This window comes from Podarcis melisellensis, assembly GCF_964234715.1.
Source record: "Podarcis melisellensis genome assembly, chromosome: 6".
Classification (NCBI taxonomy): domain Eukaryota; kingdom Metazoa; phylum Chordata; class Lepidosauria; order Squamata; family Lacertidae; genus Podarcis; species Podarcis melisellensis.
In genome coordinates, this window is record NC_138538.1 from 47,062,536 (window position 1) to 47,083,764 (window position 21,229).

A 21,229-nucleotide genomic window follows, 5' to 3' on the forward strand; every position below is an offset into this window, starting at 1 on the left:
CCTTCTGTTTATTCCCCTTCCTCCATCCCTCGCTTTCCCCCCCCTCTTTCCTTTTTTTAAAAAAATATTTTCTCTTCCCCTTCTTTTTTCCCACCCTTTCTTTTTTCTCTTTCTCCCCCCCTCCCCGCCCTCCTGGGTTAAAGGATTTGAGCAATGGGTCTGGAGGTGGAGCTCGTCGGAGGATTAGCCCGACTCGCCCGCCTCCCTCCCACGGCACACTAGGCAACGTCCGGCGGCACACTAGTGTGCCGCGGAACACCGGTTGGGAAACACTGCATTAAGTAACGGTTCTGTTGGTCCAATGATTTCCATTTGTGCCACGGGACTTTTTCTCCTCTCGCTATGCATGCCTTTTGCCTTCTTCAAATTGGCTCTGGAGGATTTTGGGAACCCCTGGAGCAAATTTAAGGGGTGTGCAAGAGGAAGGGGCTGGGAATCTCGTTGCACAAGTGGACACCCTTCCACTGATGGGACGGTTATTTAGTGTTGCGTTAGACAAAAGCCTTAGTTGTCAGATATATAATGTGAAAGGGCTGAATTGCAATACATGAAGAGGTTCAGTGTGAGAGCACTTGTGGACTGAACTGAGACAAATGCTCTTTTTTGCACATTATATGTGTTAATTGGCTTACCAGTTCCAGGATGCCTGGTTTTTTTTTGTGAATTATGTAATTATCACACTCTGTACTTTCCTGTCTTTTATTTCCCCCTGACCTCACTGTTTACATTCCCCCCGCCCTCTCCAGCCCAGCTGAACCATGTATATACCTGAACTGAGAACCTCAGTGCATGCATCTGATGATGTATTCCATGAAAATTTAAGCCATAATAAAATCACTAGTCCTTAAGGTGTCACAAGAGCCTTCCCTGTTTTCATTATTACTGTCACCGTGTTTGCTATTTATTCGTTTGCTCAGTCACAAAATGCAATTTTAAAAAGAAGAGGAAGCTCTTACGTAGCCCTGTTGTCAGCTGACAGGTAGGCTGCAGTGTCCCTTGCCCTCTCTGAGCTGGGAACATCATCTTTGTCAGGGGAGGTGCTGAGTGTAGCATTGCCAAGTCTGCCTCTTTCCCTTTCTGTGTCTCAAGGAAAAAGTCCAGCCCCTCTAGATGCTTTGTTTAGTAGTTGTTGCCATGGAGACCCTGAAGCTATGGTGAAGCAGCCATCTTTTCCTGGAAGGTGGGCGGGCTGCGGGAAGAAGCGTAGTGGGAGAGAATTCAACTTCACCTTTGTTCTCTGACAGGAGGGTCTCAGTTTACATGACAATTCAGCGAAGGCCAATATTGTGGACTGTCAGCAGAAGAGTCCTCCCATGTTCGGGCAACTGTGAGGGGACAGTGGCTCAGAGTGGTTTGCCGTGAGGCTGTTTTGAGATATTCCTAGGGTGAGGAAAGCAGAAAGCTCATTTTTGCATCCAAGTGGAAATCTGTCCTTGGAGGTCATAGATGCCTTATGCTAGGTAGTTTGATTAGCTGTCATGTAGATCTTAGGAAGTATCTTGGGACTGTCTCTCTGGATGGCCTGCCTGCAGTTGAAGGAATTGAAGCACAAAAACTCCAGGAAACGGATAGTGTTGTATTAATTCTTGTCTGCCTAACAATTCTTAAGTCTTGTTTAGATGAGGATATAAGCCAAGAAGAAATCTCTGGAGAGTTTAAGAACTACCATAAATCATCCATGGTTGATCAGGCCACACATAGGATAGATAAAGCCACCCCACACATCAGTAGGGAGGGCATTATAGAGCCTCCTGTGTATAGAGGAAGGGGTTGTCTGTGAGGCAGGGAGCTCCCAGGAGCACTCAAGTGCATAGTTAGCATTAAGCAACCACAAAAACCATTCTTCTTGAGGATCTAGGGCAGGGGTAGGGAACCTACGGCACTCCAAATGGTGTTAGCATCCAACTCCCATCAACCCCAGCCTGCATGGCCAATGGTCAGGGATGATGGGAGTTGGATGCTAACACCATTTGGAGTGCCATAGGTTCTGGACCCCAATCCAAACTACTGCTTTTTTGTATGCCCCAGGAGGCCAAGGAAATCACCCATTTCACTGAAAAGGATGCAATCTGGCTTTCCAGTGTAGGTTGTGAAATAGGCAATCTAGGAGTTGCTGGAGAATGAGGGGAGTTTCTCATTTCCGCCCAGTTGTACATTTTCTGAACTGGATGGGAAATAGACTCCTTATCTGCTTAGCAGGAATATTCACTAAACACCACAAGGAGGCTGTTTTCAGAGGGAAATAGAGCTTAATTACTGTTGGTGTTGTAGTTATTATTATAATTAACTCCAGTTGACTCAGCATAGTCATTACACTGTTAAGTATTTATGCACCAACCAAAATTCCCTGGTGGTGTTCTCTTATTACTGGGGTGTTGGTCATGTGTATACAGTTGCAAGGTGAGGGGGGCAGAGATTCAGGTGCTGCCGGCACAAAGCATTGCTTCCAGAGAGGAAGGCTGTGGCCCTATGCACGGAGCAAACAGAACCAAAGTACAGAACAGCCATGCACCAGGTCTAGGATGAGGCAGTTTGAGGGTTGGTCATTGAAAATGACTATATTCCAGTGTCATCTAAGGATGGGCGAGAGGGATTAATCTTGCTTTAGAGCAGGAGTGGGCAACCTGTGGCTCTCCAGATGTTCTTGAATGACGACCCCCATCATTTCTGACCATTGGCCATGTTGGCTGGGGCTGATGGAGTTCTGCAAGCTGTGGAGGGGCACAGATCCCACGTCTGCCACGGGTTCTATTCCTTTTATCGGATTCAAGGAAAGACTCCTGAATCAATCAATCAATCAATCAATCAATCAATCAAAGATGTGTTCATAGATAGGAAGAACACAGCAGTTCTTTACTCTTGGGGGGGGGGGGGTGTCACCTTATTTGAATTGATCAGTGCTCACTTTCCAATGCGGTGTCCTAGACAAAATATTTAATCCCTCTTTCCTCCATACACCATGACCTGTAGGTCCTTGCCATGGCTTGCCATTGTGTGCCAAGTGAGTTCCTTCACTTTGCTGGCTTTCTGCTGGAGAGCCTTTGCTCCCTCGCTCGCCCATTCCTCAGCATTTCTGTGAATTCCAAGCTGTGATTCCCCCCCCCCACTGCCCAGATGCAAATGTATTTCTTTGTATATAATGTATGACTTACTGAGCGCTGTCCCTGCAAAGTGCTGCCCCAGGCAGCTGTTCAGATGCATCTTATCATAATGCTGAATCTAGACTAGACTCTTAACAGCCCAGGGCCCTCTCAGCATTGGGCTTGTTAATCCTAGTGACCCACAGTTCTAGCCCATTCTGACATCTTATCCCACCCCACTCCTACAAATATATCTTTTCATTTTTGTCATGCAAGCTTGTTAGTGTCTTTTAATTTTCCTTTTGCTTTTGACATTTTGAAGTGCCTTCAACTGTCATGATTATGACAAATATCCTTTAAAAAACAACAGCACCCATCCCTGATAGTCACATCTCCAGAAGCCTAAAATCAGGAAGGAAACATTACAGAATTGACAGTTAACTAGAGTGCAGTACCAAGATTAGGAGAGGTTTGGGGTGGAAGAGAGCGAGTAGTACATATTCATTCCAATTTTGTTTGGAAGTGCCTTGATATCATTCCAGTAGCTGACTCAAGAGAAGCAATATTAGTGTAAGAAGGGCATAGACAGATGGATATATAGATATCCTAAGGTCCAGGGCAGCAGCCATGTTGTCTGTCTCAGTGAAAACAAAGAGTCTTGTGACACCTTTAAGACTAACAGATTTATTGTATTATAAACTTTCCTGGGCTAGAGCCCATTTCTTCAGATGCAGGAAGGTATTGTGCAACAGATAGAAACTTGGACCTTTCCTGGATTATAAAGCTTTACAGAACTGTTTGGAACTGCCTTACCAGCCAGTTACTGTCTCCCTTGCCATGTGGCAGCTCTCCATGGTTTCAAGGCGTCAGTGTGGCATAGTGCTTGGAGACTAGAGTTCAAAGCGCCACTCAGCCATGAAGCCACTGGATGATTTTGGGCCAGTCACTCCCTCTCAGCCTAACCTGTGGGTGAACTGGATTACTAATGCCCTTCCTCTGTAGAGAACCCCATGCCTAAGGAGGCTTGTGCGACATCCTTCGTTGTCTTCCAAAACAGATTTTAAAAGTTTCTAAACTCCAAATCCCCTAACTCCCCTCCCCAGATTACAGTGCTACAAGCAGCAACCATCTGGAGGTTAGTTCCCACAGAGGAAATTGAATCAGTTTTGAGACAGACAGGAACACATGAATTTCAGCAGGAAATCAGAGATGAGAGACGATGCCACTTCCGAAATGCACGAAAGCATTCAAGAAGGACAGCCTCATCAGTTGGCACTTTGCAACACATATGGGTGTGTAACGAAAAACAGGCTTATCTCTCGTAGATGGTTCTTCCTGACTTCTGCAGCTTCAGTGGCAGAGCTCTGTGTTTAAACCTTGATTTGCCACAAGGAGAAGCCGGGATGTCTGTGTGTCCCCTGTCCCCAGCAAAAAGGGCACACGAATGAGTGCAGAACCCTCTGCAGCTTGCTTCTGCTTCTGACGGCTGGGCTCATTTCCAGTATCAGAGCCTGGCTATCAAGACACGGCCTGGGGGAGTTTGATGCCCCTCACCCCACCCACTTCCGTATTAAAATGAGACCCTTTAACCTTCATTCTATGCAATTGTGGCAGACCTTGGTTTATTATTATTATTTTTTAAATATTTATTAAGATTTTTGAATTAACAATATAGCAATCCAACAAAATTGTAACATAACATAACATATTTTCTTCTCTTCTTGGGACCTCCTCACGTCTCCCTCCCCTATTTTCCAGTTTAAAAGTTAGTCCAACAAATTATCTCCTTACTTCCATCCTTACTGCCTAGTTTTCAATGTTATATCTCAAATTTTAAAAAACCTTGGTTATACTCCATAACAAATTAAGTTAAGCCAAATAGTTATCTTACATTTTAACTTATCTTCTTACTTCACTTCATCTAATTTAATGGTGCCAAATTGTTTATAGTCAAGCATCCTGTTTAACATTCATAAAGCTTACAATGTTTTTGCAAATAATTCTTAAAATTTTTCCAGTCCTCTTCCACCGTCTCCTCTCCCAGGTCTCGGATTCTGCTGGTCATCTCAGCTAGTTGCATATAGTCCATCAGTTGCATCTGCCATTCTTCCAGTGTGGGTAGATCTTGAGTTTTCCAATGCTTCGCGAGAAGTATCCTTGCTGCTGTTGTTGTGTACATGAAAAATGTTCGGTCCTTCTTTACCACCCCTTGGCCGACAATACTCAGAAGGAAGGCCTCTGGTTTCTTAGTGAAGGTATACTTAAATACCTTTTTCAGTTCATTATATATCATTTCCCAGAAAGCCTTCACTTTAGGGCAAGTCCACCAGAGGTGAAAGAATGTTCCTTCACTTTCTTTACATTTCCAACACTTATTATCAGACAGGTGGTATATTTTTGCAAGTTTGACTGGGGTCATATACCATCTGTATATCATTTTCATTACATTTTCTTTCAAAACATTACATGCAGTGAAATTCAACCCAGTAGTCCATAACCTTTCCCAGTCCTCAAACATGATATTATGCCCAATGTCCTGTGCCCACCTTATCATAGCCGACTTTACCGTTTCATCTTGTGTGTTCCACTTTAACAGCAAGTTGTACATTCTTGAAAGTACCTTAGTCTTAGGCTCTAACAATTCCGTTTCCAACTTCGATTTTTCCACCTGGAACCCTAACTTTTTGTCAAGTTTAAAAACTTCCTTAATCTGAGCATAATGTAACCAATCTCGCACTTTATCTCTCATTTTCTCCATACTCTGCAGTTTCCAATTGTCTCCATCTTTTTCTAATATTTCCCAATACTTTGGCCAATTGGCCTCCATATTGGGTCTTTTTCGGGCCTTAGCTTCCAATGGTGAAAGCCACCTTGGAGTTTTATTTTCCAATAAGTCTTTATATTTTGTCCAGACATTAAACACTGCTTTTCTGACAATATGGTTCTTGAAAACCTTGTTAATCTTAACCTTGTCAGACCTTGGTTTATACACACGTGTTTGCTTCTGCCACACATTGTTTGCCCCTCCACCCCCTTCCCTCCTGGAATTTTGTTAGCAGCATGTAGCTAAATAATTGCAGGGTTTCATCCACATTCAGTTTGTAAGGCAGAAGCTGGTGGAATGGGCCTCAGCAGCCTTAAGAGTCATTTGATGGATGGCATTAAGCAGTTGCCAGGTAGAGGCTGCCAGCCGGCAGGATTCTGAAGCTTCTGCCTTGACAGATTCTTCCATCTTTTCTCTTGGACTAAATAGCTGGATTCTTTTAGTTCTGCGGATCTTCATTTCCTTGTTGGAAACATTTTTTAACAGAAAAAGTTCTCTTTCTCCTCCTTTCCAGACGTTCTGGCTCCAAGACCCTTGGTCTTCTTCCCTCGAAGGTAAAGCAGTAGTATTATTTTCATCTGTGGATCAGAAGTTTAGGCAAGAGGTGGGCAAACCTCAGGCTTGCCTGGTTTTCCTCTAACCCAAAGATCTACCAACCAGAGCCAGGTGCAACACTTAGAATTAGAAAACCCCAAAAATAGAAATTAGAAAAAACGAAATGAGGTGCTAGGAATTGGTTTTCAATACCAGAGCTGGACTGATCCCATAGTCCTTTCACACAAAAGTCCATCCCTGATTCTCTTTCTTCATTTCAGCAGTGTAATTAAGATGGGAAAAGTCATTTTGTTATTCCTCCTGAGAGCTGGAAGTCCTTGTTGATCCACTGCAAATCGCCCAGACATCTACCAGTAGATCCCAATCTACCTTCTGACCACCCTACTGGAAATGGGATCAGCATCTTAACCCCAGGCTACAGTGCTGTAGTGAGACACTTGGGAGCAAGTCTTATTGAGCTCAGTGGGACCTCTGAGTAAACATGTATGGAATTGTGCTGCAAAAGTGCCTCAGGTGTGGATATTTTCTTGGATCTAAAAAACCCACATCATGAGCACTCGCTGCAAAGAATGCTCAGTGCAGAGACTGTTTCCCTTCCCACAGCACCATTCTGCCGCAGCTTCACTATATTTCTAGTCCAGGCTTTGAGAGCTGCTGCTCTGGGCTCCTCTTCACTTTGTGCCATGCGCAGTAAAATCTGAAATACAACTGAAGTGTCTCTAATCGAAACTGGATGGGGGTTGAGACACTTTCCCAAGGGAATTCTTCAGTGTGTGTGCAGGGGAGGCAGGTTTCCAGGGATAGTTATAGCTCCTGGCATCTACTCAACCAGTGGATTCCTGCCATAGCTGAGATTAAAGCAGTTAATTATTGACAGTATTTGATTAAACTGGAGGGCTGGACAGACCAATTGCATCCTGCTTTGAAAGTGAGAAGGGAGGGAGAAGCCTTTCTACTATGGTCTAGGCCAATACCCTGATTTTTCTCTCACCTGCTGCAGGGCAGGAAGCAGTGGTAGCTACCTGGTTTTACCTGGGCATTTCCTCTCCTTGTTTCTGGCAAGCAGCTGGTCTCCAGCGATCTTTGCTTTTGGTTTCATATGCTAGGAGGTGGAATGGATTGAACAGATGAGATGGGAGACATCCCCCCCCCCCACACCCATGGCATCTGTATGTGTGAGAGAGGGGAGACGTTGCATTCATTACTGCTTAATTGGGCATGGGAATTGATAGTCCTGAAATTGTATATCTTCTGGAGAAACAGCTTTATGCCATCTTGTACTCACCATGTCTTTGATTTGATAGTGGGTAGTCATTGCTATTGTTGTTATAATTATTTTGTGTTTTATTCCCCCCCCCCAACGTCATCTATGTGCTTAGCACTTTACAAAATTGCATAAGCAAAAAAAGAGAAAGGCCCCAGCTATATGTGTGTGGTTAGGGTGGTGTTGTACCTCTGTGTGTGCAGTGCTGTTACCTGGTGACTTGCCAGTTCAGCGCAGTATCACAGAACACCTTCAGTTCCCAGTTGTGGTTGCCAGGTGGCTCCAGCCCTTTGGCTAACAACAGGATGGCCTGAGTTTCCTCCCCTGCTTCCTGACCAGGCAGCTCATTTGTTTTTCCTCCCCTCCCTTTGTTTCCCTTTGCTTGAGCCAAGCACTGGAGGGACAGAAACAAGGATCATCCTTCCTGCCGTTTTGTTTGCTCTGGGCTACCTGTTCCACTCTTATGAAGGATGCATCATTTTCAATGCCTCGCTTTTCATTGGCCCCTTCTGCGTGCTTTATTGAGCCTCATCAGTACCAAAATGCTACCTTTGATTTCCCAGATGCAAACCCACTTTTTCTGCTGTAGTACAGCAAACTCCCTTCTATTTAGGCACACTGGAGGGATATGGATTTCATTCACACTAGAGATGGATCTGGAACACAGAAGGACAAAACATTAGTAGAGGGATGATATAGCCATGTCCCGCTCGTAGAAGGATAAGAAAACCTTTACTATATTTTACTGTAGTATTTTGTCTGTGCAGGCAGAGCTTGCTGTGATTATCTTACAATGCTCATCCATTTATATCCTTTTGTATTCCTAAGAGTTAGTGGATCTTTTTATTAGTATCCTGTTCGATACACCTAGTATTAGAGATTCAAATATGCAAACCCAATCCTACAAGAGGAGAATGTGAACCTGTTCAGAATAGGTTGAATAGGTTCCTAGACTGGACCACCTACCAGCCGCTCTGTCTTGTTGGGAATGAGTTTCAATTTAGCTGCCTGCATCCAGCACCCTGTTGCTTCTGAGCACCATTCCATAGCTGATTCCAGTGCTTTTTTTCCTTAAAAATGTTTAGGGGTACTGTCATTTTGACTCAAGAAAATCACCATTTTATAGTTCAAATTGGGAAAAATAAATACAGTAAATGGACAAAAGTACAAAGATTCGAAAAATGTTTAGGAGTATGCGTCCCCCCAGAAAAAAAGCACTGGCTGAGTCAGTATCATCAGCATTCCTTCACCAAACCCTTGAAATAATCTCCTCTATGGATCTTATGTAAACAAAAAATATGGGGGATGATATGGCACCATGTGGCACTCCACAGGCATCTCCTGCAAGGTGGGGCAGTAAACCCCCAGCACTGTTTTGTGCCATCTCACTACTGGGCAGGCCAAGCAGTGGCCCCAATATCCATCACTGACAGTTGGCTCAGAAGGAGACTATGATTGATAGATGTAAATGCAGCCAATAGGTTCAGGAGAAAGATTTGGGGCTATTCCACACTTCCACTCGCCCTGTGGCTAGAAAGCATGGGGCCAAGTGATTTCTCCCTTGCCCCTCTCCTTTCGCAGGGAGAACCATTCTTTAGCTCTAAATCGGAACAAACAGCAATCCACAGAAAACCCGATTACTGTTTGCTCCGATTGAGCGCTAAAGAGTGGTTTTCCCCAGGGGAAAGAGGAAGTGTGGATAAACCCTTACTCTATCCACCCAGTAAAAATTTATGCAGATGCATGGCCAAGGCCATTTCTGATCCACAGGTGGGTCTGTAACTTGACTTGACTTTAAAAGCAAATCTTTCAGGACAAGTTAAGAAGGTTCTAGCCATAAATGGGGAAATCATGCCTAGATCTTTCTTCTTGGCAGAGAAGCTCTGAGAGAAAACCTCTGCTCCTCACCTCAGTGTCCTGTTAATGACTCTGACCTTTTGCAGAGGGTAGGGGGCCCTCTGCTCCTCTAGCAGGAGGAGTTTCATTAATGAGATGGCAGTTGGATAATGGAAGCAGGTCACAACATCAGGAATTGTGGAGCGAGGAGGGTCTTTAAAGGGATGGGAGGAGTGGGAGACGATATCTGCTCGCAGACATAATTTACTGCACTGTTACATTCAGCCCAGTGCGGTTGCAAATAGTAAATACTGACTGCAATAATTAGAAAGGACTTCTTGGATAATTTGGCGTATTTTGATTTTTTAATGCTGGTTTTCTGAGAGTTGCTTCATGCTGCGCTACGACTAAAGGTGGGCCCCCACATTTCTGCCTATTAGCATTTCTCGAATATTCCTCTCAGAAAGATGGTGCCACATTTTTAATAATTTTAGACAAGTATTCATTTGTGTAAAAATATGTCGCACCATGCTCCTGAGAGGAATGGCTGCCTGGGGCATCTGGGAACTCGCTTCAAAATAAATTCTGCTCTGCTTTTTGGGCAAAGCCCTTTTTCCTGGATGTTTTTGGATATTTGGTGACCTTCCAGTGCCTACAGAAGAATCCCAGGGTAAAAGCTTGTTTGTCACCTTCCCTGTTTGGAACAGGTGAAGTGCCTCTGAGGGTAGAAGCTGATGCGAAATCTCCCTTGTAAGATCAGGTACAACATTATGTGTGACATTACATCATTGCTTTCTCTCTTTCCACTACCAGCAGCTGACGATGAAGCACAAAAGTGTGATGGGATCACATCACACATCATATTTGGTCCTGGTCTGCACATGCAGCCAAATGAGGTGATAATGAGCTGGAGGAGTCCTGAGGTGGTGGAACAGACTTGAGGGAGTCCTGACATTTTTGAGTGCTTTCCTTGAAAAAATAAAATAACTTATCAGGGATGGTATAGTAGTGGTTTTCCACTATTGGCAGGGGATTCGAAGCTTTGGTTTTTATTTGCAAGAAACTTGGTACATGGGGAAACAATTCAATATTACAAGGTCTCCCCCCCCCCCCAATGGCAGTCTGAAGTAGAACAGTTGACTCTATTACCTCAGGAAAAACCATCTGATTCTGCTTCATTCTCTCGCAAAAAGAGAGCTTTTTGGTGGTGGTTCTCCCACAGATGGGATGCTTTCTGTTGGGAAGCCTGGCTGGCACCCACATTGTTGTCTTTTGGCACAAAGCTAAGGCTTTTCTGTTCTCCTGGGTCTTTTAAGATCTGGATTTACATCCTTACAGTATGGATGGTGGTTTTAGTGTATTTATTTGTTGGCTGTTTTAGTTCTGTCTTGTATAGTATATCCTATCATGCTGGTTTTGTATATTTATATACAGTACATACTGGCTGGTTTTATATTTGTATTTCCCCCCTCTGGTTGTGTCTGTGGTTTTATTGTAGTATGTTTTTATTGTGTTTCCTTTTTATGCTATGTGACACCTAGATAATTTATTTTATGAGGCATCTCATAAACATAAGAAATAAATGAAACAGACAGTGGCATTGTAACTGGACATCCTCTGTAAGAGGGGAGAAAGAAATATGCAAACTCCATGAGTCTCTTTGAAATGTTGTTTCTGCCCTAAGAATCTAGACTGTTTTTTTATTATATTTACATTCTGCTTTTCTTCCATGATAAAACCCAAGATGGCATACATGCGATTTGGCCATGCCTGAAATGCCCCTGAATGTAGCTAACAGGTGCCTGATCTGACACTGGTAGTTATCAGGTAGTGAGAGCTAGAAAGGAAAATGCAGGCACTCCTGGAATTCCTTAAGGGGCTCAAAATATTCCTCCAGGCCGCTGTTCAGGTGAATGTAATGGACAGCTGAAAGGAGACGGCTTTTCAAATATCCTGATCTTGATCTCTTTAAGGCTTTACTGGTGTTTTTTAAAAACAAACAAACAAACAAACACAACAACCCGTAGCGCATTAGGTTGCACCCAGAAATAAACAGACTATAAACCAGTGTAGAAAAAACGAAATTGGATCATAGAAACATAAATTGGATCATAGAAACATAAAGTTGGGAGGGTCCTCAAAGCCTCCCCCTATGCAGCACCCCATGGCCTCCAGGGGGATGGGAGACACCCCCCCCCCAAACAGTGTGCTGTGGAAGGAGAAATTGCAAAAATGCTTTCATTGAGAACAGAGCAGTCTCCTTAGCGCTATGTTGAAGTCCACCCTTGGTCTCCAGTGGCCATCCAGACATTGGTCTCTTCCTCTTCCTTGCTGATGAGGGTAGAGCCAATTCCTTGATGGACCAGAGTTGCCAGGTTGAAGCCATGAGACTTATCCTATGCAGAAGGAGCAGAGCAGTCTGTGTTGTGCTCTTTGTTTTGGCAATGGTGAGTGCCAGAACTCCTCTGTCTCCACTCCTGTCACATGACACGAACTGGTTTCTCTGCTTGAACCCTCTGCACCTTCCTCTGTGCTGAACAAGCAGCATTAACTCTTTCCTCTTCTCGCTTTCCTACAGATGGGATCCACAGTGTGGCAGCCCAGTGCACTCTCCAGGTGACCATCATCACCGACGAGATGCTGACCAACAGCATCACTCTGCGGTTGGAAAACATGTCCCAGGAGCGCTTCCTCTCCCCGCTGCTGGCCCTCTTCCTGGAAGGGGTGGCGGCCGTGCTGTCTGCTTCCCGCGACCACGTCGTCCTTTTCAACATCCAGAATGACACGGATGTGCAGGCTACCCAAATCCTTAATGTCAGCCTCTCCGTGCTGCTGCCGGACGGGGCCCACGGCGGGCGCTACATCCCCTCCGAGGACCTGCAGGAGCGGCTGTACCTCAACCGCACACTCCTGGCCGCCATCTCGGAGCAACGAGTCCTGCCCTTTGACGACAACATTTGCCTGCGGGAGCCCTGCGAGAATTACATGCGCTGCGTCTCGGTGCTAAAGTTTGACAGCTCGGCGCCCTTTATTGCCTCTGACACCATTCTTTTCCGTCCCATCCACCCAGTCAACGGCCTTCGCTGCCGCTGCCCGCTTGGTTTCACCGGCGACTACTGTGAGACCGAGATTGACCTCTGCTATTCCAACCCCTGTGGTAGCAACGGGCACTGCCGGAGCCGCGAGGGAGGATATACCTGCGAGTGCCAAGAGGGCTACACAGGTGAGTGTTGGCTGTACTTTTCTCATGCAGTATAAACAATCCGTCCCATCACACAATTTATTGCTTCCTTCTCTCTTTCACCTTCTGGTTTTTCCTTCTGTTCTCTGCTTATTTATTTATTTTCTTTCTTTTTTGTGTATGCAATCACTGTTCGAATTAGGAAAAAAAGAGAAAAAGAAAGATCAATACCACAGTACAGTGGTACCTCTGGATGTGAATGGGATCCGTTCCGGAGCCCCGTTTGCATCCTGAAGCGAACGCAACCTGCGTCCGTGCGTCTGAGTGTGCACAGGTCACGATTCACTGTTTCCACGCATCCGCGTGACATCATTTTGAGCGTCTGCGCATGCATGAGTGGCGAAACCCGGAAATAACACGCTCCATTACTTCCGGGTCGCCACGGAGCACAACCCAAAAATATTCATCCCGAAGCTACTTCAACCCAAAGTATGACTGTAACTTAAATTCTGCTCTTAGAAAACCTGGATTTTCCAGACTGTTTCAGTTTAGTAAATTGAGTCCTGCTGCACCTCTTTAATAGCATTGCGTAGCTTATTCTATTCCTCTTAAGTGCTAGGGGCTGGGTTCACACTCCTGTTTACTGAGCACTCACTGCTTTCCAGGTTTTTAATGTGTGTTCATACGACCCATGTTATTCAAAATGCTTTTTTATCCCGCACTTTGTTATAAGTTATTCCTGTTTGATGCCAGCTTCATACTGATAGGAGTCCTTGAGATGCTTTAATTAGACTTTAGGCAAGGTGAGAAAACGTTTGCATAGGGAAAAGACATCCCTGGCCTGTTGATGGCGTGCCGACACCTGTGTAGCGTACACAAACAGGAACGAATTTGAAAGAGCTGTGTGAAACATACCAGAAAATGAAACAGAAACCCAACTTCTAAGGCAGTTATGGGAGCGCTCCCTTCATCTCCTGGCCACTATTGATGCCACTCAACCTCAACTCACCTGACTTCTAAGATCTCACCAGGTATTGGACCTAAGTTTTCAAACCTGCCTTTGCAGCTCTAACACCCAAGTAGAGATGCTGACTTCTGCCTTCCGAATTGTGTGTGTTTATGTGGAATGGTAGAACTCAAAGAAATCTCCCTTTGCTTTTCTCTCTTTATATGCCTTGATTCTTGTGGAGTCCATTGCCTTACTGCACTTTGCTTGGGAGCAGATATGTTTCTCCGAAGGGCAGTTAATGAGGGATGCGAAAGTGATACCCACGCTATTTGTTGTCTGGAGCTGGGCTATATTAGGAACACATTTTGGGGGTGGGGAGGGCAGCAAGTTTCCCTGAGATGGTTCTCTGCTTTAGATCACAGGAAGATGACCTCTCCGTGATGGCGTAATGCTAGCTGGGATGGACCTTTTCTTTTCTGGGGCCGGCCTGCTTAACATAGTGGGGGCCTGCCTTGGCCCCGGGGTGTCGCTCCTATTTGCATTCCTGCTGCTCTGTTGTGTTTGTGATACAACAGATGCAGCGGCCGGGATATGAATGGCCCCTTGTTTGTGCCCCAGTTCAGCCGGATTTCTTTGCACAAAGGGCTGGACAATGGCAGGCTGGCTACAGATTCCCCGATAGCTTTCCCAGTACGGACAATGAGCAGTTCTCCTCTCCTGACCCCTTGCATATTGCTGAGAGATAAAAGCAATAGGAAACGAGTCTTGTGTGGCTGTGCATGTGTTTGCCTGTCTGTGTGTGCCTCTCAGTCACTTGGCTGGCATGCTTGGTATGCTCAAAACTTGTGATTCCCATTACCTATTGGTGTAGCAGCTTCTCCCAGTTAAATAGTCTGTTTAAGAAATGGGCCTTCCTGCCTCCAGTCTATAATGTATCTCAGTCTATAATATAGTGGTACCTCAGGTTAAGTACTTAATTCGTTCTGGAGGTCCGTTCTTAACCTGAAACTGTTCTTAACCTGAAGCACCGCATTAGCTAATGGGGCCTCCTGCTGTTGCTGTGCCACCGCTGCACGATTTCTGTTCTCATCCTGAAGCAAAGTTCTTAACTGAAGCACTATTTCTGGGTTAGCAGAGTCTGTAACCTGAAGCATATGTAACCTGAAGTGTATGTAACCCGAGGTACCACTGTATTCAATACCAGATGCCTGAGGGGCACTGCAGGGCACCACAACTATGATTTAGAATGGAGCGTGAGAAGCAGTGGGTGGGCATCTAATTTTGGCATTGCACAGGGTTCCGCTGAAATTGGAGACTCCAAGGTCTGCCACTGATGCCGTGAAGGCAGAAAGGGGGAAGAGAGCATCTTTTTACATGGCTCCCCATAGCAGGAGCCTTAGAGGTCTGAGGGCAAAGCCTAGCTGAAAATATTGGAGACAGGGAGGTGCATTGTCCTGGGTCTGTTGCTGCAAGCGGTGATCCAGGAAAGGGGTTTCTGGTACTATAGGTGCCCCCTCCCACGTCACAAAGAGGACGTCTGTGTGACTTTGATGGCCTGCTGCCTGCCATTGGGTTATCCCAAGGATATGAACACAGCCTAGTACCAATGTCAAGTACCAATGTCAAGTGATCAGCTTGGTTCTGTGCCGTGGTATGTTTATTTTGCAAGTCAAACGGGAAGGACTTGGTTCACAACTTGCAGTGTGTGTATATGTGTGTGTGTGTGTGTGTGTGTGGTTGTTGCACCCACAACTATGAAGAATTCAGCAGAAAGGGAAGGAGAGTTACTGCTGCGAGGTTGGCTAGGTCCCCAGCACCAATAGAAACCCCAGCTTTGGCGCCAATCCTCTGCATGATGTGTGTCTAAAAATCCCATGTCCACCTCCTTGTCTGTGCTAATCGCCTAGAGTGAAATCTTCTCCCACGCCTGCTCCTACAGATCATCTGGCCCACCCACTCAAATTGCTTGGCCTTCCCTGGGATCCTTGCAGGCTTCTTCTCAGAGTCTCTGTCCAGTCATCTCAGGTCTCGCATCATTTCTCTGGGATGATCTGATCCGCTTTTTTTGAAAGGCCTCCAAATTCTGTGCCACCCTTTGCCTTGACTGGGATTTGGGCCTGACCATCTGCTTAGCGGTTCTCACCACTGGGGGGAAGTGAAGCTTGCCTGCTGTCCATTACTTTTTCCACCTTCACGTTCCAGGATACAAGGAAACATGTGTTTTGTTTACTGTTGATTATTAACTTGTTCTGTTTATTTAAACCACCTCTAGGAATTGGAATCCTTCAATTAAATAAATGCGCTATCCCACCCTAACAGCAAGGTAGATGGGCTGGTTGGGGCGGGGTGAGGGGCAGATCTGGAATGTTGACTTTGAATAACAAGGCTGAGAAACTTATATGGGCAGAATTCACCTAAAGAGCCACTGCAGCAGAAACACCTCACAAGCACTCCTGCTTGCACAATGCCCCCTGTCCCGCTTGCACCCCCAAAATTGGCTTGAGGGGAGGGGTCAGAAGAAACCCCAGAGCATCATTCATGGAGGAGAGGGGGGGTCATTCTGTCTAGAAAGCATAGGTTCTTGTGCAGACGGAACATTAATCATAGTGCGATGCTGAATTCCATCCTTAATCTCGATTATGGAAATAAATCTTAGATGAATTAATGTAGTGGTATTACTAAATATGCAACAAAGCATAAATAAAATAAATACAGATGATATATATATCATTCCCTCACATTCAAAGACAGACGTAGCTTTTGCATCTGGCATAAGGATGAGCTGCTTAAACTCTTTTGTTCTGAATGCAGCCGAGTCCACTTGCCCCCAGCTATGATACAGTGTTGGAAAAATCTTTCTTTTATTATTGTTGTTGCTTTGTATACCTGCGCCTGGTGAAATGTTTGCATTTCTTTTTCAACAGTTAGAGTTGATGCATTAAAGTATGCCCTCTAGATCATGTCTTTATCTCTTGCTCTCTTGACACCTACACAGCAGCAGTTGTCTGCGTAAAACTAGGCACGGTACGCTGTCATCAACTTCCCCCAATCTTGGTTCCAAAAACCAAAACCAACCAGAGAAGCTGAAAACAGTAGTGGTGGTGGCCTGTTTGACCCTTTCCTTTCTGTCCATTCTCTTGTTTGAAATCTCACCCTGGCTGCTTTTCTCCCCATAAGCGAAAAGTTATAAGCACCTGTATACTATCCCCCATGGGATGAAAAGTATCAGATAAGTTAACCAGGAGTTATTAGTAGCACGAAAGGATAGTACCTGGTGTGACTAGAGGACTGAGTCCCTGTTAACATCCCACTGAGCAATATATTCCACAGAATGCCATTGCAACTAATGTTAACCAGAACTCACTTTTAGGTCCCCAGGGTCTTAATAGCAGCCAGCTGCTGCCCTCATTCTATTTGAGTCTTCCCCAAACTGGTGTCATCCAGATGTTTCTGACTACAACCCACCTCCAGCCCCAGCCAACATGGCTGGCTGGCAGCATCTGCAGGGTACCAGGTTGGGGCAGGTTTCTCTATTTATTGTGGAGAATCATTATGCAAAAATAGTTGTAGTATTAGCCACACTGAAAATGCATGTAACGTAATAGAATCCAGTGTTATTGCCCATGCTGATCAGAGCAACAGGGCATGACCCCTGCTTCCTGTGTTACAAACCAAAGCTCCTCAACCCATTTCCTTTTGTCCCTGAGCAGTGGTGGCTGGTAGTCCCTGGACCTGGTTAGGGAGCCTATGGCCAAAGGGGCTAATAAGGTCACATGGTCAGGGCCAAGTTGTTCTGGTTTTCTTTCCAATCTCCCTTGCATAAGCATTGCAGTTTTGTAAGTGCTCAGTTAACTAAACTGAAAAGTGTCTCACCTTGGTTTATAAGGGGTCTCTGCCATCACAATTGCTAGCGTGGATTAATGTCACAATAACCATGCGTTACTTAGAAGTAATCCCCAATAATTTACATGGCGATAGCTTCCAGCTTGGTTTGGAGCCGGAATTGTTTATGTAGTCTTAAATGCCACACAGTTAACAAGGTCTCCCCTCCCCCCCAACTTTCAGCCCTATGGAAAAAGATTCGCCCCACCCCACCTTTTCCCACTTCTTTTCCTTCTTTCCAGAATGTGGAGGGATCTTGAACGGACTAGGATGCAGGAGACCAGGGTTAAAATTGGCGCTCCTCTGTGAAGCTCCCTGGGTGACCTTAGGCTATTCACTGTCATCCCATGTCTGAAGTTTGTGAGGATAAAAATGTGTAAGAGGAGAATCATGAAGGGCCACCATAGGTGGGACAGAACCAAAGTGTTCTATTTGGAGGAGATATGTACCCAAAGAATTTAGAAGAAATTACAAGCTGGACACCAACAATTAAAGTGTTGCCTTGTCATAAACCATTGGTCCGTCTAACTCAGTGTTGTCTGCACTGACTGGCAGGGGCTCTTCAGGACTCAGGCAGGGTTCTCTCCCAGCCCTACCTGGACAGCCTGGGACCTTCTGCATGCACAGCAGATGCCCCACCACTGAGCCTTTCCTCTAAAAGCCAGCATGACATCAAGGGCCCAGGGAGATGGGCTCTCCATAGAGAGGCTAGTTAAATTCTTTCCCAAAAGAATCTCTTGTTCCTGAAGGGTCTCCAGGAAAGGCAAATTCCCTTGTCCATGAAACACCCAGTAGGGGTGATGTTTCTCTGCCCAATGTGTATGAAGGACCCTGAATAGATTGGCCGGGCAGAGAGGGAACTGGGATTCTCATTGGATGGCTGCACGCCCCCAACCACCATTCCCTGATGTTGCTCTTTCTTTCTGCTGTGGTTGTTCCTTGCATTGATGCTGACTCTCCCTCTGCAGGTGGAGGGGGGAGAGGGAGGCAGACAGCGTTGGGGGGGGAGGGGGAACAGGGGCTTTGTCTGCTCAAGATTGGGGAGGGGCGCTGTGGGAGAAGGTTGGTTTCCTTGGCAACCAAAGCTGGTCACTAGGGTGAGGGAACCAGAAAGAGGCTGGGAATAAATCTTCTATTCAGAAAACCCTTACAGGGTTGGAGATTGGGGGGGGGGGAGAGGAGATGCTTGTCAAGGGTGTGAGGAAGGGGCTAGGGGAGTAGGGGGAGGGGCAGAGCAGAGAAAGGAAAAGCTTTGATTAGAGAATGGGATGCAACAGAAGAATGAGCCCTATGAAAGGGAAGGAAGTGTAGTCATGCCTTTACTCTGGAGGCTTTTGGAGTGGGTGGGGTTTGGGGGAGGTACAGTGAAGTTAAAATGTCCTGTACCGATTGTACCTCGGACAGTCCCAGCACTTTCTATGACAAGCAATGATGCAACACAGAGTTTCCAAAACCTTGTAGTATTATTATTATTTTTTTACTTGTACCCTGCCCATCTGGCTGGGCTGCCCCAGCCACTCTGGGAGGCTTCCAGCAGAGTATTAAAAAAAAACCAACACAACGAAACACCAGACATTTTAAAGCTTCCCTTCAGATGTTCTGCAACCAAGGGCAATGGTAATCTTATTAACCTGCTTATTGCATTTATGTACCGCCTTTTTTGCCAAGGCATCTCACCAAAAGCTTGTGAGTGTCCCTGAAGTGATCCACCCTGTTAGTAAAAATTGCTTGATGCCAGTCGCGGCTTCCTTTCCTCGGCTGAGTGGCAGCTTTGCCAGATGATTTTCAGTGGGGCCGTGGTGCAGGCTAAGTGTATGTGAGAGAAAAGATCAACTCCTTTCCTATGTACTGCAGTTTTGCTTCTGATCAGGCTCTCCCGGGGCTAGAACAAAGTACATGAATTGCAATCATGCATTTTGTGCTTCGTCGAAGTTTGGCTAGGTTGGGTATGCATCTCCAAAAAAAGAAATGCATTATCCCATCCCAAAGACAAAAGAGGGTGCATACCTGCATATAATTTGTATAGATGCAAATATAGAAAAATTTACTACAATTTAATAGAAATGCAGGATATCTCATAGTGAAGAAGATTAGGCCCTGGTGACCTTTGTGCCTTCCCCAGTCTGCTGTCCAGGTGCTGAGTTTTGATGGGCATCTTAAAAGATCTTGCTCTCTCTAATTATGTTTATTTTTATTTTTTTAAAATGTTTAAATTGCTTTGGAGAAGAGAAGACTTCAAACTGAATCAGGGCACATGGCCACCTTCACTTTGGCCCTTACTACAAACTAACTCTGTTGCCAAAGCGTATATTTGGCTCAAGTCCTGTGGCTTCTATGATTCCAACAAGCGTCTGCTTCTTACTTTGGCTGGAGTGTATTAATAGCAGGGAGATCTCTGTGCCCATGCTCTGTCTCTTTCCCATGCTTTGGTTTCCTGTATATAACATGAAGAAAAGGGCACAGAATATCATCTCAGAAGCACGTACATTGCATGAGAAATCTTTTAACTAATGCTTCAAAAAAAGGGGGCTTCTAAATTATTGCTGCAGGTAAGCGGCAGGAAGACGTGTGAGCAACTTGGGTGGGCTTTTTCAGCCTCACTTCAGGGGTAACTATCCACCACGGACAAGGTAATGTCAGAGGTTGTCACTATGACTCCTGAATCCCTATGCACAAGTCTTTGATGCCTGGCATTGGAGAGGTTTGTAGCACTGCTGCCTTTAGCCACGCACTACTGGGGGGAACTTTCCCAGCTTAGCTCCTTTTGCAGCAAATGCTTCTTTTGATAAAAAGTCATGTTTATTATTTGCAAAAACAGCATTCAGGAGGGAGGGTGGAGAGCAGATCTACAAGTAATGTTGTAAACCCTGTCCTCCACACACCTTCTTTGCATCTTGGGTAGCAACAAGGGGGCCAATTAATATACCTTGTAGGACTGAATTTGGCCAGGAGGCCTCCAGTTGCCGATCCCTCTCCTTTAACATGACCGCAAGCTGTTGCTCCGCTTAGTGTAGATTTTTGTAGCAACTCCCTTTCTTTTTCCTAGGCAGCAATTTGACCCCTTCCTTTCTTGCAAAATGCCCATGCAGCTTAACAATGTGCCTTTGGGATGGAACAGCAGGATCTCCAAGTTTCTATTAAATTATCCCCGCAAGCCAGCCTGGGGTTTTGCAGACCAGCAACAAGATGCTGCGTCTGCAGTCTGTCGGTCTGTTGCGTCACATAACCAGAAACCTTCAGAAGAGCTCCTAGAAACTCCCTTTAAGGCTTGCTTCCACTTCGGGTGCTTCCTGTTCATTTTGCGCTTCAAGGAGATTTCATAACTTTTATCTGGAGGCCTGAGCGCATGTACGCATGAGTATGTTCCAGTGATTTCATCAGGACCAAGTGATGATACTGCATTTTCTAGATCTCAGCCAAAATTATTCATTATGTACATGTTGTGCAGCTCTGGACGTACTGCAGCCATAGAAGATACATTTGCAAGTCTCCCAGTGTTCGGGTGGAACATTTGCTCTCTTTGCCCAACGCAGGTGAGGTGTGTAGCTTCTTCAACAAAGGCATGGAACTTGCCAATCTCTGAAACAATGCAATGAATTTTGAAAGCTCTGCTCCATAGTGTGTGCATAATGAAGCTGGGTTCCTGTGACCACTCCCA

At 45.4% G+C, this 21,229-nt stretch overlaps 1 protein-coding gene across 4 annotated transcripts in view; it reads left to right on the forward strand.

The window, feature by feature from the left end:
• CELSR2 (cadherin EGF LAG seven-pass G-type receptor 2) overlaps positions 1-21,229 on the forward strand; it is a 112,102-nt gene that overhangs the window by 30,214 nt on the left and 60,659 nt on the right. For all 4 annotated transcript variants that reach the window (XM_081915366.1, XM_081915368.1, XM_081915367.1 and 1 more), the window contains exon 2: positions 12,138-12,782. In XM_081915366.1, coding sequence (XP_081771492.1) covers positions 12,138-12,782 — 645 coding nt within the window. The remainder of the gene's footprint in view (positions 1-12,137; positions 12,783-21,229) is intronic.